The sequence below is a fragment of the Hyla sarda genome, chromosome 12 (genome assembly GCF_029499605.1).
Source record: "Hyla sarda isolate aHylSar1 chromosome 12, aHylSar1.hap1, whole genome shotgun sequence".
NCBI classification, from domain to species: Eukaryota; Metazoa; Chordata; class Amphibia; order Anura; family Hylidae; genus Hyla; species Hyla sarda.
The window spans coordinates 49,443,359-49,469,356 of record NC_079200.1 but is presented as its reverse complement, the minus strand read 5'-3'; the positions used below and the strand labels follow the sequence as shown (position 1 = coordinate 49,469,356).

At 45.9% G+C, this 25,998-nt stretch overlaps 1 protein-coding gene across 6 annotated transcripts in view; it reads left to right on the top strand.

The window, feature by feature from the left end:
• The window catches only part of LOC130296740 (myosin light chain 4), a 53,432-nt gene that overhangs the window by 3,839 nt on the left and 23,595 nt on the right, over window positions 1–25,998 (top strand). For 3 of the 6 annotated variants that reach the window (XM_056548612.1, XM_056548607.1, XM_056548608.1), the window contains exons 2-3: window positions 10,447–10,588; window positions 23,859–24,080. In XM_056548612.1, coding sequence (XP_056404587.1) covers window positions 23,970–24,080 — 111 coding nt within the window. In that variant the 5' untranslated portion in view covers window positions 10,447–10,588; window positions 23,859–23,969. The remainder of the gene's footprint in view (window positions 1–10,446; window positions 10,589–23,858; window positions 24,081–25,998) is intronic. The other 3 variants (XM_056548610.1, XM_056548611.1, XM_056548609.1) reach the window with 2 other exon arrangements.

The following is a 25,998-nucleotide window of genomic DNA, read 5'->3' as shown; positions in this document are numbered from 1 at the left end:
CCCCGCACCTCTTATCACCCCATAACCCCCCTTCACCTCTCATCACCCCCATAACCCCCCTTCACCTCTCATCACCCCCATAACCCCCTGCACCTTTTATCACCCCCATAACCACCCCTGCACCTCTCATCACCCCCATAACCCCCCTGCACCTCTTATCACCCCCCCATGCACCTCTCATCACCCCAATAACCCCCCTGCACCTCTCATCACCCCCATAACCCCCTGCACCTTTTATCACCCCCATAACCCCCCTGCACCTCTCATACCCCCATAACCCCCCCTGCACCTCTTATCACCCCCCCATGCACCTCTCATCACCCCGATAACCCCCCTGCACCTCTCATCACCCCCATAACCCCCTGCACCTTTTAACACCCCCATAACCCCCCACACCTCTTATCTCCCCCATAACCCCCCCACCTCTTATCACCCCCATAACCCCCCTTCACCTCTCATCACCCCCATAACCCCCCTGTACCTCTCATCACCCCCTGCTCCTCTTATCACCCCCCTGCTCCTCTTATCACCCCCCCTGCACCACTCATCACCCCCTGCACCACTCATCACCCCCTGCACCACTCATCACCCCCCCTGCACCACTCATCACCTCCCCTGCACCACTCATCACCCCCCCTGCACCACTCATCACCCCCCCTTGCCCCACTCATCACCCCCCCCTGCACCACTCATCACCCCCCCTGCACCACTCATCACCCCCCCCTGCACCACTCATCAGTCATCAACCCCCTCCCCCGCACCACTCATCAGTCATCAACTCCCCCCCCCCCCCGCACCACTCATCACCTCTTATCACTCCCATAACACCCCCCCCCCCACACACACACACACGTTCACCTACCCTGCCGGGATCGGAGAATCCACATGAGGCTTCTGCTGCTCCTGGTGCTGGACGGGGAGGATGAAGGAGATCGTGCAGGGACGTGGACAGGTCAGGTGATTGGAGTAGACGTGCGTGCCTGCGCGGAGTACGTGACCTCTCTACTCCAGTCAGACCTTGGCCTGTCCGGCTCTGCCATCATTCTTAAGGGGCCCGCGCCCTAGAAATAAATGTGCGGGCCCGCAAGGACTATGAGGCCCGGTCATAGTCCTTGCGGGCACCCAGCGGTCAGTGAGTGACAGTCACAGTCACTCACTGACAAGCAGGGCCGCCATCAGGGGGGTGACAAGCCATAAAAAAATAAAAAAGGTCCTGGGACGTCCGGGCCCCTGGAGCTCCGGGCTCCATACAGGTGTATGGGTTGTACCCCCCTGATGGCGGCCCTGCTCACCACCGTCTGGGATTTACAGAGTGTTAGGCGAGACATTGAACTGTTGACTAAGGTTGTGAAGGAGCTTGCCACCCGGTCTGTTCCACCTGACCGTGAACCACCCCTGCATAGAAAACCTACCCTTGCTACTGCTCCCCGCAATTGCAACCCCTGAAACCCTCCACCTAGTAGACCCCCAGGGACTAAAAGACCCTTTTGCACCAATTGTAATAAACCCGGACATTGGATAACACAGTGTTGGGATTTAAATGGATTTCCCCTGAGGTCGCGGACCAGCCCTCAGGAAAACAGTCTTCAGGTCCAATCCCAGAACGACCTAAGTCAAGACTCTCACTTTATGTCGCCTCCTGCCTCTATGTAAAAATTATTGTAGAAGGTATACCATTGGAGGCATTGTCAGAGTAGATGCGGGTAATGGGCAACCAGTCCCCAGACATGGATACTGGGAGCCAACCATTCAGTTGGGAGAGCATGTACTTAGCGGGCAGGGAGTGATTGTAACTAATATGACAAATAAGGGGCCTGCTGAGTTTATATTGGGCATGAACACGCTTTGCATGCCTCTATTCCCCATATGTTCCCTTCAGGCCAGCAGGCTGCGCAGCACCACTTGAAGGGTCTACAAGCTGAGCGGAGGTTTGCCAACAAGCAAGGTTAAATATGCAGCGTTAGAGTACAAGACATCAGGTCGATGACCTTGCAACCCAACACAGAGACTATCATCTGGTGTTGTGCACATCCCGGAGTCAAGAATAGAGACTATTAAGCCCTGTTGGAGCCTCTGCAACTAGAAGACCACCCTCTTGTCCCAGCTGCGAGAAGCCTTATCAATGTTACCAATGGGAGAGTTCCAGTCCAGTTAGTCAACTTGTCTGATGTTGCTACTGTGTTACCCAAATACACCCCAGTAGCCCAGTTGTATCTCATGGAGTCGAAGGACATCTTAACGGAATGTATGGTGGCCCGACAGCGTGCAGTCCAAGTGGCTGAAGGATCCAGTGTGAGTCCTCCTGAGCCCTGGTGGGCACAACTCCAAGTTGGAGACGACACTACCCCAAGGGATGAAGTCATGGGAGTCATCAATGTCGCCAAAAGGTAACATGAAGATTTTAGCAAACACCCCACAGATTTCGGGCATACGTCAATGATCCAACACCGAATCCTCACAGGTGACAGCGCACCTATCAAGGAAAGACACCGCCCGGTCGCACCAGGCATGTATCAGACTGTCAAGAAGATGCTGGCTGATATGAAAGAGGCAGACGTCATCCAAGAAAGTCGGCGTCCCTGGGCGGCGCCACTTGTCCTGGTCAAGAAAAAAGACGGAACCATCCGCTTTTCTGCCGACTACAGGAAACTGAACAATGTCACACATAAGGACGCCTACCCTCTGCAAAGGATTGAGGAGTCACTCACAGCCCTCGGGTCTGCTGCTTATTTCTCCACCCTGGACTTAACCAGCGGATATTGGCAAGTGCCCATGGCCGTGGAAGACAACCTTCATGACACCCATGGGACTGTTCGAGTTTAAAAGTATGCCGTTTGGGCTGTGTAATGCCCCTGCTACATTCCAGCGTTTGACGGAAAGATGCCTGGGCCATCTGAATTTTCAAAGTGTCCTATTGTACCTGGACGATGACATTGTGTATTCCAAGTCCTACCAGGAGCATCTCAGTCATCCGTCAGACAACTTCTAAGTCCTGATTAAGCATGGGCTGAAGATCAAGCCATAAAAGTGTCACTTGCTTAAACCTCAGGTACACTACCTGGGTCATGTTGTCAGTGCCGAGGGAGTCCAGCCCAATCCTGAAAAAGTGGAAGTTGTCAAGAACTGGCCTACCCCGCACACGGTGAAAGATGTAAGGAGCTTCCTGGGATTTGTGGGCTGCAAGGAGCCGAAAAGAACAATGTAAACTATAGCTCATTCAAATTGGAACTTCTCGCTTTGGTATGGGTCGTGACTGAAAAGTTCAAAGACTACTTGGCTGCCACACCATTTACTGTCTACACAGATAATAACCCGTTGGCCCACCTGAACACCGCCAAGTTGGGTGCCATTGAACAATGTTGGGCTTCAAGATTAGCCAATTATAGTTTCACCATCAAGTACAGAAGCAGCAAGTCGAATGTCAATGCAGATGTACTGTCTCAGATGACCTCCGGCGAAGAACTCCCTGTCGAAGACTTGTGGGAAGATGGGGAGATGCCCCCATTTTATCAATGGTTCATGAATCAAAATGTTGTGACCGCCCTAAGGGATGGCAAGCCCAGGTCCAAAAAGGTTCAAGAAGACCTATACACCTGGAAGACTCGACAAAAGTCAAGTCATGGGGGATCTGTTGGACTACCTGCTGGCGAAAAAGGTACCAACCCCTCTACGCCGGACACAGTGTGACTATGAGCTGAAATGTCTGTGGCAACAAAAGAAGCGACTGTTTGTGACCACCAGAGAAGAATCCAAGAGGCCAAAGAAATTGTCAGCAAGAAGATGGGCGAGGCCCAGCAGAGACAACAGGAGGATTATAACCATTATGCTTCTGCAAAACCACTTCAATTGGGCGCTAAAGTGTGGCTGCTGAAGTCTCCAAGAACCCATAAATTGGACTCTATCTGGGAGACTGAACCATACACAGTGACAGGCCATGCCGTATCCAGACTCGGACGTGTATGAAGTACAAAAGCCTGGGTATGAGCCACAAGTTGTTCATCACAACTGAATCAAACTGTGTCTAAAAGAAGATCTGCCAGTGCTCCCCGCATCATCTTCTCCAGCTGTTAGACCTGCAAGAGAGTATGTCCCAGGCGAGGGGATTCATCCATCTATGGACTTCCCTATGTTTTCCCAAAGCCAGCCTGCGGTCTTCTGTGTCTCACCAGCCTTGGGGTCTGTTCCACCAACATCAATTTCTACTCCAGCTCCAGTCCTGTCACCGTTGGCTCCAGTTTATACACCAGTCATAGTTCCAACTGTACCGAGAGCTCCAGAAGATGCAAGTGTTCCAGACTCTCCTGAAGTGGTGTTGCATAGGTCCCAAAGGTCCACCCAAGAATAACTCCAAGCAAGGTACAAAGAGTAACTCATAAATAAAAGTTAAGAACCACACATAGTCCAGTGTAGTCAGTACACTATTATTACTTTAGTCTAATCCAATGTCAATGATTAGATAGGACTGTAGCCTTGTATATTTTCCAGTCCACCCATGTCTATAATGAGTGTGTTTGATGTTTTCTCCTGTCCCAGCGTGCAGGATACTTTACTGGCCAGAAGGTATTCCTGATGGCTTCACAACACACGTGAAGAGACAGAGTTAACCAAATGTAAATGTAACATGGTGTTTGGAGTCTATGTATAGAGTTCTGGGGGGGAAGTGTGTCAAAACAAGGGACCCCAGTAGCCAAGGCATTGGGTAGATGGCCTCAGGCAGCCCAATCCGAAATGTCTTGTAAAGTTGTTGTGTATATAGTTGTTGGAGAGTGTCGGGTCAAATGGAAAACTCCCATGGAAAACCTTTTTTTTTTTTTTTTTTAAATCAACTGGTGCCAGAAAGTTAAACAGATTTGTAAATCACTTCTATTAAAAAACTTAATCCTTCCAGTACTTTTTAGGGGCTGTATACTAAAGAGAAATCCAAAAAAGAAATGCATTTCCTCTGATGTCATGACCACAGTGTTCTCTGCTGACCTCTGCTGTCCATTTTAGGAACTGTCCAGAGCAGGAAAAAATCCCCATAGCAAACAAATGCTGCTCTGGACAGTTCCTAAAATGGACAGCAGAGGTCAGCAGAGAGCACTGTGGTCATGACATCAGAGGAAATGCATTTCTTTTTTGGATTTCTCTTTAGTGTACAGCCCCTAAAAAGTACTGAAAGGATTAAGATTTTTTTTTAATAGAAGTGATTTACAAATCTGTTTAACTTTCTGGCACCAGTTGATTAAAAAAAAAAAAAAAAAAAAGTTTTCCATGGGAGTACCCCTTTAATTATGCACCTTGTATTTATATTGTGATATTTCTAACCATGGTTAATAGTTTTAACCATGGTTAATAGTTCTGTTTATGATAGATTTTAGCCTGTAGTACTTTTGTCGGTTTTTAGGATTATAGTATGTCCGTTCTGCTTTAGCATTGTATCTTAGTCTGTGTTCACACTGTGAGTCTCGTTTGTATAGTTCCTGTTCTGGTATTCTGGTTTCTCCATGTTGTTTGGAGTTTGGTTTTGTTGAGTCTGTTCAGACTCATCCGTTTCTCAGTCTAGTGTTCCCTGTATTATATTTCTGTTTCCTTCTAGGCTAGTATCCTGATCACACGGGGGAGTGTGCCTGCTGGCTAGAAGTCTATCTGGAGTTATTATTGCTGTCTACTCCTTTCATGGAGTGGGGTGTCTAGTTTGTTCTTTGTATGTGTCCAGAGTTGTTTGCTGATCTTTAGAGTTTTTAGTACATGCACTGATCAAAGAGTACATGATCACTGTGTTTCATCTGTGCTTTACCATTGGTCTATAGTGTCCTCTGTGCTTACTCACTGATCTGTGTCCTCTGAACTTAATCTGTTTATGTTAGTTATCTGAGTCCAGTGTGTCCAGTGTTCTACAGTATGTTCCTGACCAGTTTAGTGTTTAACATTCATTTCTTCTGTTCATCCCCTGCATTTCCTGGTTTCTACTGTTTATTCATTCCATACCTTGTCTAGTTCATTTATTCATATTGCCATTTATTTGGATTCCGGTTTTTGAAATATTTGTCAGTACACTATATTCTGCCCTGTTAGTATGTTTATATTATGTCTGGTATATCTCTTTGTTTGGTAGTTTTCCTGTCATGTTTCTGGCCTGTGACCGACTATGTCTATTATTTGTTCTTATGCCCACTGCACTTTAGCTCAGGTAGGGACCAGCACCGTGGTTGTTTATCCGCCATTTAGGGCGGATAGCAAGTATGCAGGGAGAGTGGTTATTAGGGAAAGCTTAGGGCTCACTTCTCCCTGTCCAACCCCAGTCGGTCATGACAATCAGGAGACTATTAGCCCCATTATTCCAGACAGTCAGCCATCCCACTGGTTCTCCATACTACATGTATTCCCTTGGCTGCTGTAATCTGAAAATTAAAAATTATTTTTTTTAAACCAGACAACCCCTTTAAAGGTTTATACCTAAATTGTGATCGGGGCTCCATACGTGTACTAGTGACAGGAAAGATTGCCTACATACCTATACAAGATCTTACCCTAGCATAGCGGTCTGAGTTGTGCCATAACCGTGCAATGAGGGCACGCCTATAGAGGGCATGCACTATAGTGAAGGAATAAGATAAGGGAGGGTTGGGAGGGTTCCACAAACGACACGTGCTCCGCCCCTGTAGGAGAGGGGGAAGTTATATACACACGCCCCCACCTGTTCCCAATGAGCCCCACCTGGAAGTGCAGGGAGCGATAATTACTTCCGCCCCTCGCACAAACACAGCCCATCAGGCTTTATACTTAGTCATTTTTGCATATCCACAGGACAACCAAAAATGCCTTATTTTGCAGGTGTCATCTCTGGGACACTAACCTGTGTGGAGAATAAAGGTCTACTCACCTATGTTAATGAGTTTCTGGACTTAAAGGGGTACTTTTAGGTACCCCTTTAAGTCCAGAAAAAAGGAAGTTAAGAAAAATAAAAATGCCCCAAAGCCACCACAATACCTGTTCTGTGTCCCGTGTAGTTATCCATGTGAATATGGCAGCTCCTTTGGCCCCTGATGTCTCCTAAATACCTTTTCCCTGCTTGCAGCACAGACTACAACTTACAGAGGTCAGTGCAGCTCTGTGTAATGGCTGCCAGCCAACTGCTTTAACTTTCACTATCTGTGTGCATGCTCATACTGCACACACACACACACACACACACACACACACATACACACACACTGTACAGGTCTTGTCTTTCAGACTATGCTTCCCCCCCCCCCCCCAGCAATAAATCAAGTTGTGCTCTGAATGGCAGCAGTCAGGGATTAGATCTACAAAAAAAAAAAAAAAGAACAGCGTTATGTGTTGAGCTGTGACTGAAAATCTTCTCTGCTCTTCTCTCAGGGCTCACAAGGCTCTTACACAGGGAGGGGAGGGGGAGGGGAGGTGTGGCTGTACAGCCAGAGCTCTAGACCAAACAGAAATCAGGTGGTGTTGTCTTGAAGGGAGGGGGCTAGTCTCAGTGAGGAGACAAGGTGGATTTGAGAATTACATTTATCTCTCACTTCCTGCATGTAAGTGATAACTGAAAGAGGAAAACTGTTGTATATAGCTAATGAATGATATTTAGACATATACATAAGTTGGTGAGAGGGAAAGGATGGGCTATGGGTTTAGTTCCCTGGAGTACCCCTTTAAGACCCTTTTACACAGGCCAAGCTACTCCCTGATAATTGACCCATGTAAAAGGGCCAGCACTGAGCTGATGAACTAGCAAAATCTTAAGTGCGGCCAATAAAATCATTGGCCATACAGTATCTTGTGAATAGTTATGTCAGCAGAACACATCTTGACAGAACATTCCTTCGGAAAACAAAGTGCCTTATCCATGGGAAGGTCATTGAGTATTACTATATGGACAACACAACCTGTATCTGGGTGATCCACTTGAAGGTCTGATCCCAGGGTCAAATTATAAATAAAGATGGTCCTGCATACTTTCCTGTTTGTGAAGCCCCTCCACTGTATTGGTTACTAGAAGCACTACACAATGTATTTTGGGGAAAGGCCTAGGCAACAATGGAGGAGGTTTATCAAAACCGAAGCAGAAGAAAAATTGACCAGTTGCCCATAGCAACCAATCAGATTGCGTCTATTATTTTTCAGAGCCCTCTTTAAAAATGAAAGAATCATTCTGACTGGTTGCTATGGGCATCCGGTCAACTTTTCCTCTTAACCAGTTTTAATAAATCTTCCTGTATACTCTTGATAATTTGACTACTAGCTAAGAGACTCAAGAGTGAATTAAAGAGGTTAATACATCTAATCTTACCTGCCACTGGGGACCCCCGTGATCTCGGTGCAGCCCCCGCCTTTCTGTGCTGGGCGCTACTTCCCAGATGGTGATGCGACGTCACGGTCCCACCCCCTAGTGAGGTCACGATACGCCCCCTTCATTCATGTCTATGAGAGGGGGCGTGACGGACGGAGGTGTCAGACTGATCATTTCTTTGTTGGTGGGAAAACGTACAAAATCATCAGGGATTAAATACTTTTTTCCTCCATTGTAGTTTTTTGTTATCATAAAGTTATTTGGGCACATTAGCTGCACAGTTACACCAATGGTTCATTATGCATGAAAAGAGTACTCCAGTGGAAAACATTTATTTTTTTTCCATATCAACTGGCTCCAGAAAATGTAATGTTAAATGTTATAATAAAAAATGAATCCTTTCAGTTTTTATCAGCTGCTGTATGCTCCAGAGGAAGTTGTGTAGTTATTTTCTGTCTGACCACAGTGCTCTCTGCTGACACCTTTGTCCATGTCAGGAACTGTCCAGAGTAGGAGCAAATCCCCATAGCAAACCTCTCCTACTCCAGACAGTTCCTGACACAGGCAAAGGTGTCAGCAGAGAGCACTGTGGTCAGACAGAAAAGAACATCTCAACTTCCTCTGGAGCATACAGCAGCTGATAAGTACTGGAAGGATTAAGATTTTTTTTAATAGAAGTAATTTACAAATCTGTTTAACTTTCTGGAATCAATTGATTTAAAAAAAAAAAAAAATCTTTTCACCCAGAGTACCCCTTTAACTATGCATTTACTTCTCCAGCATGTCAATTTTTGCACACCATACTACATTTATAGTTTTGAGTTGTTGTTCTGTGTTTCCACCCAGTTACTACAGGATATGTGAAGAGTTTCTGATCGCTAGGGGTCCCAACCCTCTCATCTAAATGGAGCAGTGGGGTAGCATGTGTGCCACACTGTTCAATCTCTTTGGGACTGCTGGAGACTGTATGCAGCTATATGTATCAGTCCTATAGAGATAGAATAGAACTGGAGCTCGACAGTCACTCTATTCAATCAAGAGATAGGTGATAAGTGTCTATCTTCAGACAACCCCTTTAAAGGAGATGTCCGGTGCTCACTTTTCTTATTGTATCCGTTCTGGGCTGCAAAAAAAAAAAGAAAATAAGCTTTCTCTTGCCTGCCTAGGCTCCCCCGATGCTCCGGTACAGGTGTTCGGTCCCCGGGCTGTATTCTTCTTACTTCCTGTTAGCCCGGCACGTCATACGAAGCTTCAGCCTATCACTGGGCGAGGCGGGACATCGCTGCGGCCGGTGATAGGTTGAAGCTCCATGTGACGTGCCGGGCTAAGAGGAAGTAAGAAGAATACAGCCCGGGGACCGAACACCGGTACTGAAGCACCGGGGGAGCCTAGGCAGGTAAGAGAAAATTTGTTTTCTTTTATTTTTCAGCCCGGAACGGATAAAATAAGAAAAGTGAGCACCGGACATCTCCTTTAATGAAAGTGTAATGCTACCTGTGTCCTTCACACTGTCTAATGTCAAGAATGAAGGCAATCCAGTCACTCCTATATGGGATCTGGTTACCACACTCTCTCCTGGGTGGTACAAGACATTCTGGAGAGCCTTCTGACACAGCAAGTGTGAATTCCTGGAAGGTCAAATTAAGGGGAAATTAGTCCGTCCTCCAAAGACAAAGCTGCCAAATTCACGGACACAATGGACAGTACATGGCCAAAGCAGCAGGGGCATATTACATCCAGGGATGAAACCAGATCAGATGAGGTAGTGAGAGGCCATCTTCTGATCCGGGGTTGGATGTACTCATCATTCACGAGACAGTCAGGATACTTTCCATGATCTCACTTGGCTGCTAGAACATTCTAGTTTGTTACAGGAACTTGTCCTTAAATGCTTTATCAAATCTAACCTAAAGTTTATCCTATTGGAAAATGATTATTGTTTCCTGCTTTGAATACATGTCAGAATGGGCTGGCTGAAAGTATGTTTTGAAAAATGTCCCCCCCCCCCCCCCCCATGGTCACTACTTTCTCTGACATATATTCAGGGGTATCATGAATGCTGTAGATGGCTCCATGCACTGGTTACCCTGTAATGTAGACTTTGTCCTTTGTTGGGGTTGCACAGAATTAAACAAACTTTTCTTGGTTTCTCTAAGGGTCAGTCCAGAACCTGTGAGGAGTAGGTATGTCCACACGGCGGAATGTCCATGCGAAATTCCATAGAAAAAACAAGTGGCACTGATACCTCTCAAATGTAGACCCTCAGCAGGACAAAATAGCAACTGAACAGGTGGCCAGGTAATCTCCAGCAGCGGCGGTGCTAAAACAAAAGGAAAAACAATCACTAATAAGTATCCCAAAAGAAACAAAGGTGCTCTGCACTCACCGCTAGATGCTGGTTAAACAGCTTCCATATTGGGCTGATGCTCCGGCACGGTACACAGGACTCCGTGGCCACGCAGTCCTGTGTACCGTGCCGGAGCATCAGCCCGATATGGAAGCCGTTTATCGAGCATCTAGTGGTGAGTGCAGAGCACCTTTGTTTCTTTTGGGATCCATGCGAAATTGCATTGATTTCAATAGGATTCTGCTGCACTGTGCACATGGTGGAATTTGTGCGACAAACAGTGGCCTGTACTGACTTAAAGGGGCACTGCAACATCATGTCAAAAAAATAAAAGTGGTGAGGAAGCATATAAAATTGCTTACCTTCTATTCCAGTTCTGGAACATAATCCATCTGTCTTGGGGGTCTAAGTTGTAGAACATTTTACAGCATATCATTGTATCAGTGAGGTTGGAGCACCTGTCATACATACCCTGTCTGCTCCTCTGCTTGTGGCATTAATCAGCGCATGGCAGGATGCTGCAAACACACCATTTTGTCCCTAACTGTCCCAATAAAGTTATATTTAGAAATCTGTATGACAGGGAGATGGTGATGTAGGCTGAAGGGGCTGGACAGAAGTGATGACATCACTCAGGGATCAGGGCTTTAGATCAGAGACATGATCCAGCCATGTTTCCTAACACAGCAGAGGATGATGTGTTGTCTTCAGAGCAGGGGAGGACCTGGAGACAATACTACATTAAAAATGGAAAAAAAATACACAAATTCCTATCAGGGGTGAATTACATAAAACCATACTGAAGCCAGTAGAATTTGTTATAAGACTATATTAATAAGTATACTATATTAATAAGTTATATATATTTGGGGGAAAGTTTTATTTAACCCCTTAAGGACATAGGGCGTATCCATACGCCCCCGTTTCCAAGTCCTTAAGGACCGAGGGCGTATGGATACGCCCTGAGCATTTCCGGCCCCCGCCACTAGCCGGAGGGGAGCCAGATGCCTGCTGAAATCGTTCAGCAGGCATCCCGGCATATCGCCCAGGGGGGTCATTATGTCCCCCCATGTCGGCGATTGCCGCAGATCGCTGGACAATTCAGTCCAGCGATCTGCGGCGGATTCCGGGTCAATCGGGTCTCCAGTGACCCGATGACCCGGAACTACTGGCTGATCGGGGCCGTCAGAGACGGCCCCGAACAGCCAGAGCCAGCAGGGGTGAGGTGGCACTGGTGCCACCTCACGGTCGCCCTGATTCGTCGGCCGGATTCCCGGCCGACCAATCTGGGCGCCTGCTGCGGGTGTCACTCCCGCAACCCGCTCCGCCCCTCTTCCGGAGGACGTGAGCGGGTGCGGGAAGACGACCCCCGGTGCTGGGGACCCCGATCCCCGGCGTCCCTGTTGAGATTGGGGCCCCAGGAGCGACGGCGGCGGCGAGGGACTGACCTGTGCGGCGGCATCGTGGAGCAGCAGCAGGAGGTGAGTGACAGCCTCCTGCTGTTGCTTAGGAACAGCTCCCAGCATGCAAAAAGGGCATGCTGGGAGCTGTAGTTATGCAACAGCAGGAGGCAGACCACCACAACTCCCAGCATGCCCTTATGGGCATGCTGGGACTTGTAGTTTTGCAACAGCTGGAGGCACATTCTTTCTATGGAAAAGTGTACCTTCAGCTGTTGTATAACTACAACTCCCAGCTTGCACAATCAGCTAAAGTGCATGCTGGGAGTTGTAGTGGTGCATCTGGTGGTTGCATAACTACAACTCCCAGCATGCCCGTTGGCTGTCGGTGACTGCTGAGAGTTGTAGTTTTGCAACAGCTGAAGGCACACTGAGTTAAGTAGCAAACCAGTGTGTCTCCAGCTGTTGCATAACTACAATCCCCAGCATCCCCAGCCAATGTAGTATGCCTCCGGCTGTTGCATAACTACAAGACCCAGCATGCCCTTCTGCTGTCTGTACATGCTGGGGGTTGTAGCTTTAGCAACAGCTGAAGGCACACTGGTTGCAAAACACTGAGTTTGTTACCAAACTCGGTGTTTCACAACCTGTGTGTCTCCAGCGGTTGCAAAACTACAACTCCCAGCATGCACTGATAGACCGTACATGCTGGGAATTGTAGTTTTGCAACAGCTGGAGGTATTTCCCCCCCCCCCCCCCCCATGTGAACGTACAGGGTACACTCACATGGGCGGAGGATTACAGTAAGTATCCGGCTGCAAGTTTGAGTTGCGGCAAATTTTCTGCCGCTGCTCAAACTGCCAGCGAGAAACTACTGTGAACCCTCCGCCCGTGCGACTGTACCCTAAAAACACTACACTACACTAACACAAAATAAAATAAAAAGTAAAAAACACTACATATACACACACCCCTACACAGCCCCCCTCCCCAATAAAAATGAAAAACGTCTGGTACGCCACTGTTTCCAAAACGGAGCCTCCAGCGGTTGCAAAACTACAACTCCCAGCATCCACTGATAGACCGTACATGCTGGGAGTTGTAGTTTTGCAACAGCTGGATGTTTCCCCCCCCCCCCCCAATGTGAACGTACGGGTACACTCACATGGGCGGAGGATTACAGTAAGTATCCGGCTGCAAGTTTGAGCTGCGGCAAATTTTCTGCTGCAGCTCAAGCTGCCAGCGAGAAACTACTGTGAACCCCCGCCCGTGCGACTGTACCCTAAAAACACTACACTACCACAAAATAAAAAGTAAAAAACACTACATATACACATACCCCTACACAGCCCCCCTCCCCAATAAAAATGAAAAACGTCTGGTACGCCACTGTTTCCAGAACGGAGCCTCCAGCTGTTGCAAAACAACTACTCCCAGTATTGCCAGATAGCCACTGACTGTCTAGGCATGCTGGGAGTTTTACAACAGCTGGAGGCCCCCTGTTTGGGAATCACTGGCGTAGAATACCCCTATGTCCACCCCTATGCAAGTCCCTAATTTAGGCCTCAAATGCACATGGCGCTCTAACTTTGGAGCCCTGTCGTATTTCAAGGCAACAGTTTAGGGTCACATATGGGGTATCGCCGTACTCGGGAGAAATTGGGCTTCAAATTTTGGGGGTGATTTTCTGCTATTACCCTTTTTAAAATTTTTGGGAAAACAAGCATTTTAGGTAAAAAAAAATTTTTTTTTTTACATATACAAAAGTCATGAAACACCTGTGGGGTATAAAGGTTCACTTAACCCCTTGTTACGTTCCCCGAGGGGTCTAGTTTCCAAAATGGTATGCCATGTGTTTTTTTTTTTTTTGCTGTCCTGGCACCATAGGGGCTTCCGAAATGCGGCATGCCCCCAGAGCAAAATTTGCTTTCAAAAAGCCAAATGTGACTCCTTCTCTTCTGAGACCTGTAGTGCGCCAGCAGAGCACTTATCACCCCCATATGGGGTGTTTTCTGAATCGGGAGAAATTGGGCTTCAAATTTTGGGGGGTGTCTTCTGCTATTACCCTTTTTAAAAATGTAAAAATTTTGGGAAACCAAGCATTTTAGGTAAAAAAAATTAAAAATTTTCACATATGCAAAAGTCGTGAAACACCTGTAGGGTATTAAGGTTCACATTACCCCTTGTTACGTTCCCCGAGGGGTCTAGTTTCCAAAATGGTATGCCATGTGTTTTTTTTTTTGCTGTTCTGGCACCATAGGGGCTTCCTAAATGCGGCATGCCCCCAGAGCAAAATTTGCTTTCAAAAAGCCAAATGTGACTCCTTCTCTTCTGAGACCTGTAGTGCGCCAGCAGAGCACTTTTCACACCCATATGGGGTGGTTTCTGAATCGGGAGAAATTGGGCTTCAAATTTTGGGGGGTGTTTTCTGCTATTACCCTTTTTAAAAATGTAAACATTTTGGGAAACCAAGCATTTTAGGTAAAAAAAAAATAAAAATTTTCACATATGCAAAAGTCGTGAAACACCTGTAGGGTATTAAGGTTCACATTACCCCTTGTTACGTTCCCCGAGGGGTCTAGTTTCCAAAATGGTATGCCATGTGTTTTTTTTTTTTTGCTGTTCTGGCACCATAGGGGCTTCCTAAATGCGGCATGCCCCCAAAGCAAAATTTGCTTTCAAAAAGCCAAATGTGACTCCTTCTCTTCTGAGACCTGTAGTGCGCCAGCAGAGCAATTTTCACCCCCATATGGGGTGTTTTCTGAATCGGGAGAAATTGGGTTTCAAATTTTGGGGGGGTATTTTCTGCTATTACCCTTTTTAAAAATGTCAAATTTTTGGGAAACCAAGCATTTTAGGTAAAAAAAAAAATATTTTTTTTACATATGCAAAAGTCGTGAAACACCTGTAGGGTATTAAGGTTCAGTTTACCCCTTGTTACGTTCCCTGAGGGGTCTAGTTTCCAAAATGGTATGCCATGTTTTTTTTTTTTGCTGTCCTGGCACCATAGGGGCTTCCTAAAGGTGACATGCCCCCCAAAAACCATTTGTCGCTCCTTCCCTTCTGAGCCCTCTACTGCGCCCGCGGAACACTTTACATAGACATATGAGGTATGTGCTTACTCGAGAGAAATTGGGTTTCAAATATAAGTAAAAATTTTCTCCTTTTTATCCCTTGCAAAAATTCAAAAATTGGGTCTACAAGAACATGCGAATGTAAAAAATGAAGATTTTGAATTTTCTCCTTCACTTTGCTGCTATTCCTGTGAAACACCTAAAGGGTTAATACACTTACTGAATATCATTTTGAATACTTTGGGGGGTGTAGTTTTTATAATGGGGTGTCTTCCAAAAGTAAAAACTCATAAATTTTATGATGCAAACATAAAGTAGACATATTGTATATGTGAACCCAAAAAAAAATTATTTTGTATATCCATTTTCCTTACAAGCAGAGAGCTTCAAAGTTAGAAAAATGCAAAATTTTCATTTTTTTCATCAAATTTGGGGATTTTTCACCAAGAAAGGATGCAAGTTACCATAAAATTTTACCACTAAGTTAAAGTAGAATATGTCACGAAAAAACTATCTCGGAATCAGAATGATAACTAAAAGCATTCCAGAGTTATTAATGTTTAAAGTGACAGTGGTCAGAATTGCAAAAAACGCTCTGGTCCTTAAGGTGAAAAAGGGCTCGGTCCTTAAGGGGTTAAATACAAAAAACTGGAATACCCCATTAAGGTGGCTTTACACCTTAGACTACAGTTGGCTAACCTTCAATCTCTTCTGGGTTCAGACAACAGTTGAAAGTGTATTGGTTCCTCCCAACTTTCCACCGGCACATAAGATTGGTGGAGAGAAGGATGTAAGGAATTTTACCGCCCCACCTTATTCTGGTAAAATAAGCTGCCCCTGCCAAACATTCACATCTATGGAGAGTTTAGGAGTGTCAACTGTTGGCCGAAAATGTATGCCTACCTTTAGCCAGCACTACCCATTAAAATTATTTTAATCTAGGGACTAGATAGGATTGAATCAGTCAAAGGTCATCAGAAGGGTCAAAAATCGGAAGTGAAATGGCACTAATGTTGGGTTACTGGTGGTGAGAACCTTCTCAATGATCTGGTACAGGTTGCAGTATATTATTTTGCCCCAGATACGATATACACAGTGGTCCCTCAACATACGATGGTAATCCGTTCCAAATGGACCATCGTTTGTTGAAACCATCGCATGTTGAGGGATCCGTGCAATGTAAAGTATAGGACAGTGGTCTACAACTTGCGGACCTATAGATGTTGCAAACCTACAACACCCAGCATGCCCGGACAGCCAACGGCTGTCCGGGCATGCTGGGAGTTGTAGTTTTGCAATATCTAGAGGTCCGCAGGTTGAAGACCACTGGTATTAAAGGTTGTACTCACCTGTCCCCGCCACTCTGAACCGTCACCGCTGCCCTGCATGTCGCCGTCCATCGCTGTCGCCGCGTCTCCGGGGTGTCCCCGACGCTCCGGCAAGGCCTCTGCTTCCCCGGCATCCTCGCTCTCCGTCGCCGCCATCACGTCATTACGCACGCCTCTCCTATTGGATGACAGGACGGCGTGCGCAGCGACATGATGACGACGATGGAGAGCGCTGACGATGCAGGGGATCCTGAAGAGGATGCACCAGAGCCCCAAGGACAGGTAAGAGACCATCACCGCAGCTCACGGGGCACCGTAAATGGCTATCCGGTGGCAGCTGAAGCAGTCTGCGCTGCCGGATAGCCGTTTATGCGATGGCCCCGACATACAAAAGCATCGTATGTTGATGCTGCCTTCAACATGCGATGGCCTCTGAGAGGCCATCGTATCTTGAAATGATCGTATGTCGGGGCCATCGTAGGTCGGGGGGTCACTGTACTGAAAGAACAACATCAGTTTCCATCACTTTTCTCCAGTTTTTCATCCATTTACTGCAATGGGAGAACAAAAAACCCAAACAAGCAAAGAGAACTGACCATGATTTACAAGATCTCCAATGGATCTGTTAGTTATTTTTTGTGCGGAATGGCTCCCAAATGAAATGATTCCCTTTCGTAATACTTCTGCTGGAATTCAGTCCTGGCTTTGGTAAGAACTGCAGAATGGAATATAATGTCCTAGTATGCTAACACAAAATAGGGACACCATAGAGATAGCTAAGCCAAGAAGAAAAATCTGTGAAAGTAGTGGCTACAGAATGGAGATGACAGAAACATCCCTCAGCTATGTCCTCCAAGCAGAGGTCATACTAACCGAGAAATAGTTTAGTGTAGGGGGTCAGGTGTCTGCCCCTCGTGCTTAGCACGGAAAGTCTCATTTTCATCTGGATGCGGACAGTCTTTCAGTCATTCCCTGTTTGTCAAGTTCTTACAGTGGTTTCTTAGTTATATCTGTAAAGAAGAACAAATAAATATCACTGTAGCGCCCATAAAGGTTGTCACCTTCTAGCAACTGAATAGCAAATGTACCCAGGATGATGCATCACAATGGCGGGCACACAGAGCTGCTGCTGTACAGACCCCCAAACCACCTGTGTACTGACTGGAGGAGCACCATGGACTCACAGGGCTCTCTTCTCAAAATACAATTCATTTGGATTATCCTTAAAGAGGTACTCCCATGGAAAACTTTTTTTTTTAACTCAACTGGTGCCAGAAAGTTAAACAGATTTGTAAATTACTTCTATTAGAAAATCTTAATCCTTCCAGTACTTTTTAGGGGCTGTATACTACAGAGGAAATGCTTTTCTTTTTGTATTTCTCTGATGTCACGACCACAGTGCTCTCTGTTGACCTCTGCTGTCCATTTTTGGAACTGTCCAGAGCAGGAGAAAATTCCCATAGCAAACATATGCTGCTCTGGACAGTTCCTAAAATGGACAGCAGAGGTCAACAGAGAGCACTGTGGTCGTGACATCAGAGAAATACAAAAAGAAAAGCATTTCCTCTATAGTATACAGCCCATAAAATGTATTTGAAGGATTAAGATTTTTTAATAGAAGTAATTTACAAATCTGTTTAACTTTCTGGCACCAGTTGATTTAAAAAAAATAATAATAATCCACGGAGTACCCCTTTAAGTATCCGAAATAAGGAAGATCTCCTGAAGCACAGGCAAGTCTCCTACAAGGACTTCTAGCAGGTGCTACTAGGGTAGATTGCTGTATATTATTCCCACCGACTTAATTAGGAATGGTATAAATATTTAGACAAGGAACCACTTTTCGTGATGGTATCAGGCAACTAGGGGGATAGAGAAGGATACCTTTAAGGCTACGATCAGAAACAACTTTTTGTTTGGCCTCTTTTGGCTTGAAAAAAACTGCAAAAACAGTCCCTTAGTTGATTTCCTCCATGATGCTGTTTTTTGTTTTGTTTTTCCCTAAAATTAAGTATTAGTATAGCCGTTTCTTATTCAGCATTTTATCCCCTGTGTTTTGCCATTACAAGTCATGTGATTATTTCATTTTTGACTCAAGGATTTCTATTGAAGGATTGGGAGAGGAGGTAAACGCCAATGAAAACGCTAACATATATGGACACACAGTGTTTCTTCTGGTGTGGGTATATATGGGGGTATAGCATTTCATATTTCCCTATTGACTCCCAGCTAACATTTGGACACAGAAACGCCATGCGGCGCGTATGGCTTTTGTGGGGCACATGGGGATAAGATGTCTGATCGTGGGGGTTCCGCCGCTGGGGATCCCCCGCAATCTTTCCTGCAGCACCGCTTGTCTTCAGCTGTGCTAAGCGAATATCACTCCATGCTGATGACTCGCGATACAGGGGCCAGAGTATTGTGACTTTACGGCCCCGCCCCCTCGTGACTTCACACGCCGCCCCCTCAATGCAAGACTATGGGAGAGGGAGTGGCAGGTGTCACACCTGTTCCCACAGGCTTACATTGAGGGGACTGACTGCTGTATGCTCCAGAGGCAGTTGTGAAGTTCTTTCCAGTCTGACCTGTCAGGAGAGGTTTGCTATGGGATTTGCTCCTACTCTGGACAGTTTGTGACACGAACAGAGGTGTCAGCAGAGAGCACTGTAGTCAGACTGTAAAGAACTTCACAATTTCCTCTGGAGCATACAGCAGCTGATAACTACTGGAAGGGTTAATATTTTTTAATAGAAGTAATTTACAAACCTGTTTAACTTTCTAACACCAGTTTTTTTTTTCCACCGGAGTACCCCTTTAAGGCCTTTAAGCCCAAAATGGGCTTGGTTCTTAAGGGGTTAAAGGAGTACCCCCGTGGAAAACGTTTTTTTTAAATCAACTGGTGCTAGAAAGTTAAACATTTTTTGATAGAAGTGATTTACAAATCTGTTTATCCTTCCAGTACTTTTTAGGGGCTGTATACTAAAGAGAAATCCAAAAAAGAAATGCATTTCCTCTGATGTCACGACCACAGTGTTCTCTGCTGACCTCTGCTGTCCATTTTAGGAACTGTCCAGAGCAGGAGAAAATCCCCATAGCAAACATATGCTGCTCTGGACAGTTCCTAAAATGGACAGCAGAGGTCAGCAGAGAGCACTGTGGTCATGACATCAGAGGAAATGCATTTCTTTTTTGGATTTCTCTTTAGTATACAGCCCCTAAAAAGTACTGGAAGGATTAAGATTTTTTAATAGATGTAATTTACAAATCTGTTTAACTTTCTGGCACCAGTTGATTTAAAAAAAAAAAAGTTTTCCACGGGAGTACCTCTTTAAGGATATCTGTAATTTTAACAATTTTTACCATTTCAGAAATTTTGATGAACGGCGATTTAGATGCTAATACTCTCACCAATTGCCACATGACTAGGTTCACGTTTTTGCCCCCTGTTGTTTTGCATCTTGACTGTTTATATTCCTGACTACGCTACTACTACCGTGTTTCTCCGAAAATAAGACCGGGTCTTATATTAATTTTAGTCACAAAAAACACACTATGGCTTATTTTCAGGGTAGGGCTTATTTATTTATGGGGGGCTGCAGGAGTGTGGAGGATGGGAGGCTGCAGGAGTGTGGAGGATGGGGGCTATGGGAGGATGGGGGGCTGTAGCAGTGTGGAGGATGGGGGTCTGTAGCAGTGTGGAGGATGGGGAGCTGTATCAGTGTGGAGGATGCCACACCCTCCCCCATCTTCCACACTGCTACAGCCCCCCATCCTCCACACTGCTATACAGCCCCCCATCCTCCCACAGCCCCCCATCCTCCACACTGCTATACAGCCCCCCATCCTCCCGCAGCCCCCCCATCCTCCACACTCCTGCAGCCCCCCCATCCTCCATACTGCTACAGCCCCCCATCCTCCCCTTCCCGTCATCCTCCACACTCCTACAGTGCCCCCCACCCCTCTGCCATAATAAACCAGCACTTCCCCACCTTCATAGCGTCCGCAACTGAAACTGCAGCTCTCGGCGGCGGCGGGATCTCCTTCTGCTGCTTACCGGTAGCAGCCGGGGCAGGGACACGTCCGTGATGTCCGGTGTGCATACGCGCGGACATTTTAATGCGGCAGCGTCCCTTCATTTAACTTGCCAAGGGACCAGCCAAAGGGGGAGGGAGGGGGGGGATGGGGGGCCCTCATTACTGGCGGCCGTGGTCCACCAGTTGAGTACCCCTGGCCCTAGGTCTTATTTTCGGGGGTAGGGCTTATATTGCAGCCCACCCCGATAATCCAGCCAGGGCTTATTTTCGGGGTAGGGTGTATTTTCGGGGAAACAGGGTATCTGAGCGCTGCTCTCACTGATCTAAAACTATTCTTGGGATCTTCCTGAAGCAAAATCAGGGGGCGCTGTCTTTCCACTGTTTATCAGGGACACTTTGTTGAATGTGCATACTACATCTATATAAGCACCAGGTATAAGTGGCCTCCATACATACATCTGGTGTCTTGGAAAAGAATAACGCCTAAGTAGATGGCTGACAAATCTTTATGCTTCTTCCTATTTGCCTTGCCCAAAGAATTAAAGCATAATGCTCACCGACAAGATGTGATCACACTTAATCTCTTGCCATTTGTCACTTGAGTACTACCTTCTTTGTCACATTGTCACACAGCGCTGGAGGACATGACCCCCTCCCTTCAGTAAATGATATCTCAACTTAAGTAAGGGGGGGGGATGACTCCTTAGCTAACATGCCTACGCTCCTAATGAGAATAATGCTTTACATCCCACCTCTAATAATAGACACATGCCTGTAGGACTAACCCCCTCTTCACCAGAGCCATGCTCCGCACCACCACCCTGTCTGCACACGTATGGGATACTGCGCTGATATTATATTTATATAACTTATGGGCGCAGCTGTTCATACAGTGTGACCTTGGAAGTCTGGCATTGCCACCACACCAACAGACAGCTGTGACCCCCTCTTTTCTGCCACCCCTAGCGATGCTGAGCTTTCAGAACTACAGCATACAGCATGTTTCTTAGTTGTATTGAGAAAAGCTGAGTGACCACCAAGGTGGCCACCATTACAGCTCTTATTGTGCCCATTTATCTCTCCCAGACTCTGACTCAACGTCTGCCTTGTTTTGCATTTCTTCATTCTTTATATCTACTAATATATTCTGTTGACTAGAAAAGCTGGGTATCAACCAGTTGGTGCAGCTTTACTGGAACAAAATTCTATATTATGACAATTATACATTGGTTTATCCCACACTTATATAACGTGTATGATGTTAAGGTTTCTTGAAAAGCTGGGTGTTAACCAACAGAACCAACTCTACTGGACCAAAAATCTATATTCTGACAAGTATGCATTGGTTTATCCCACACTTCTATTACTTGTATGATGTTTAGGGTTCTGGAAAAGCTGGGTGACAACCAATAGTACCACCATTGCAGCTCCCGTAGGGGCCTTGATCCAGTTCTACCAGACTAAAAATGAATTCTCAATTCTGCCCCTAAGTAAACATACTTTAATTCATTCTTATTTTGCTGTAGAATTTCTATGATGTGCAGGACTCAAGGAAAGCTGAGTGACAACCAATATGACAACCATTATGGCTCTATAAAGGTTCTCATCAAGCTCTCCATAACCTTTAGTAGACATTGGGGGCGGATATTCAAAGAAGTAGAGCCACTTTATTTGCTTTATCTGTGCCATATTTGCTTAAAATGTGGCGCAAACTATTAGCGCCACATATTCAGATATTTAGCACCCGATTTGGATTGGTGTAGCTAGGCTTTTTGTACTATTAACACCCTATTTTAGCACAGCTTTCTGGCGCACAAAAATGTCACAGTTAATACCAAGTATACCTGATATAAAACTAGTGCTATTTGCACCAAATTTTCAAAAGACCAAACACACTTCTGAAAATTAGACACAGTTAACACTTTTTGAGGCGCAAAAAAAGAGCCCTAATAACACAATATCCCCCCCCCCCATTGTTCTTTATTATCTACGGATTTAAAGGGGTACTCCGGTGCTTAGACATCTTATCCCCTATCCAAAGGATAGGGGATAAGATGCCTGATCGTGGGGGGCCCGCCAATGGGGACCCCCGTGATCTTGCACACCGCACCCCGTTTATAATCAGTTCCCGGAGTGTGTTCGCGCCGGGTCTGATTATCGGCGACCACAGGGTGGGCGACGTGTGACGTCACGCCTCCGCCCCCGTGTGATGTTACGCTCCGCCCCTCAATGCAAGCCTATGGGAGGGGGCGTGGCATTACAGGGGGTGGAGGCGTGACATCACACGCCGCCCACCCTGTGGTCGCCGATAATCAGACCCGGAGCGAACACGCTCCGGGGACTGATTATAAACGGGGTGCGGCGTGCATGATCACGGGGGTCCCCAGCAGCCGGACCCCCACCATCAGGCATCTTATCCCCTATCCTTTGGATAGGGGATAAGATGTCTAAGTGCCGGAGTACCCCTTTAACAATCACTTTTATAAATTCTATATTGGCCAGGACCCCAGGAAAGCTAGGTGGCAATCATCACCATTGGGCTGTTTCCACTTTTCCAGTTTTTGAGCCAAAGTCAGAAGTGGATCCATAAGGGAGGAGAAGTGTAAGTCCTTCCTTTATATGTCCTATTCCTTTTGAATACATTTCTGGCTTTGGCTCAAAAACTGCAGCGGCGGTATTCCAAAAACTGCCAAAAAAAAAAACTAGTGGAAACTTAGCCGTACAGATACCATAGGGGTTTTCACCCAGCTCTCTCAGACTGTGAGTGAACATTCTCTTTTTATTCTATAATTTCTATGATGTGCAAAAACTCTAAGGCCCCTTTCACACTCTAGAATTATCCGTTTTAAAGATCCGTTATAATGATCCGTTAACAAAACCATTAAAAACGGAACGTTACAAAATCCCAACACAGTTAATGGGATTTTTACATTATCAATTTTAACCCATCATAGCCCGTTATTAATAACGGACATTATTTGTTACGGAAGAAATAGTGCATGCACTATTTCTTCCGTTACCTTCTCCCGTCACAAAATAACGTCCGTTATTAATAACGGGCTATGATGGGTTAAAACGGATAATGTAAAAATCCCATTAACTGTGTATTGGGATTTTGTAACGTTCCGTTTTTAATGGTTTTGTTAAGAGATCATTATAACAGATCTTTAAAATGGATAATTCTAGAGTGTGAAAGGGGCCTTAGAAAGCTGAGTGACAACCAATATGAGCACCATTACAGAATAGATATGTAGTATGTGCAGTTCTGGCCATGAGCTCAGTGATCTGGCAGGAGAAGTGTTAATGTCTTAGGGTAGGTCGGGGCTGATAACAATGTGGAATACCTGTCATGTGGGACATCTGTCTGTCACTCTTCCTTTTATAGTAGCACAGCTCCCTCTCCCTCCTTATAAGAGGGGGGTGAGTGACCATCCTGGCTCTGTCATTCCTCCCATCTCATTCATTGCATCCCAAGAAGCCCTTTCTCGCACACACCATGCCCCCCAAGAAGCCAGACCCCAAGAAGGAGGCCCCCAAGGCTGCTGCACCCGCACCTCCTCCACCAGAGCCCCCAAAGGAGATTCCATTTGACCCCAAAAGTATCACAGTAAGTATTCAACACTATGGGGAAGGGGGGGGGGGGGGGCACGATAGTATACAGCCCCTCTAAATTTGTAGGACTACACTGAAGTGGAGAATAGATAATACTTAATTACATCACTGGAAGTTCTTATTCAAAGAAGCTGAAAGCTGTTATAGACCTTTGTGGTACACAATTGATAAAAATTGATACAATGTAGTGTAGGTTATCCTTTTTGTCATAAATCATAGTTTGGTGCAATGTATCACAGTAAGTAACATGTATCGGTCTGGAGTCCAGACTGTTTGGATTACACAAGATTGTCTAGACCAGTGTTTCCCAACCAGGGTGCCTCCAGCTGTTGCAAAACTACAACTCCCAGTATGCCCGGACAGCCAAAGGCTGGGAGTTGTAGTTTTGCAACAGCTGGAGGCACCCTGGTTGGGAAACACTGGTCTAGACATACAACTGTGGCAACATTTCAGCTGTGAGAAGTATGCCTGTAGGATTTTTAGCAAGCAAGAATTTTCACTTTCACTGACAGCAAACAGAGATCTTGTGAAGGGTGGGAAAACACAACTTGTATTAGAAAATGTTGTAGTTTTAATATTCAGCAGTATCCCAGGAATTTTAGCATGGGTTTTTACTATTTTTTATGTTGAAAAGTAGAGATGAGCGAACTTACAGTAAATTCGATTTGTCACGAACTTCTCGGCTCGGCAGTTGATGACTTGATCCTGCATAAATTAGTTCAGCTTTCAGGTGCTCCGGTGGGCTGGAAAAGGTGGATACAGTCCTAGAAAAGAGTCTCCTAGGAATGTATCCACCTTTTCCAGCCCACCGGAGCACCGGAAAGCTGAACTAATTTATGCAGGATAAAGGCATCAACTGCCCAGCCGAGAAGTTTGTGACAAATCAAATTTACTGTAAGTTCCCTCATCTCTATTGAAAAGTCATATAGACTGTAGGGAGTTGGTCGGAATTTACGATGTACCTTTTTTCGGGTGGATCATTTTTCCTGTCTGATTTTTTTTTAGATGTATTTGTCAAGCCTTCTTTTTGCCATGGTGGTTATTTTTTGTTGTTTTAATTTGTGTTGCAGGTTTTTTTTTTTGTTTTTGTTTTTTTTTTCTTCTTTTTTTTCTTTCTTTTTTATTAGGTGGTGTAAAAACCACACACACACAAAAAAAAGTGCGTTCATGATTAATTAAAAAAATGAATTGCGCAACAATATAATGCATTTTGTTTAAATAAACTTTAAAAACTTACTTTGTATAGTACCTCTGCAATTCCAATGAGAATACCTTTGTGGTGTTTTATATGGGGATGACAGGATAACTCGTGCCACATGATGATTTGCCAAGAGAGGGTACTGGCCCATGTATGAGATATCACAACAAGTAGATGGGAATCCTATCACTTAGAGACGTTTAGTAACACTTAGACACAATATCAAGGGGACAAGTGATCATCTAGAATTATTCTGTCCACACCTTGTAGAGTAAAGGGCTTGTCCTGGGATTTAAAGGGGTACTCCACTGACCAGCCTTCCAGCTGCGTTTGGATCTAATGTTCCGAACGCTGTGGGGGTCGGCGCGTGCCGTTACGCCCCCTCCCATAGACTTGTATTGGCATGGCCTGGCAGTACGAGAGGGCGTGGCCGATCCCCGCAGCGTGCACAGCATTTGGAACTTAAAGGAGTAGTCCAGGGGTGACCCAGTGGTGAACAACTTATCCCCTATCCTAAGGATAGGGGATAAGTTTGAGATCGCGGGGGTCCGACCGCTGGGGCCCCCTGCGATCTCCTCTACGGAGCCCCGACAGCGCGCAGGAAGGGGGCGTGTCGACCTCCGCACGAAGCGGCGTCCGACACGCCCCCTCAATACAACTCTATGGCAGAGCCGGAGCGCTGCCTTCGGCAATCTCCGGCTCTGCCATAGAGATG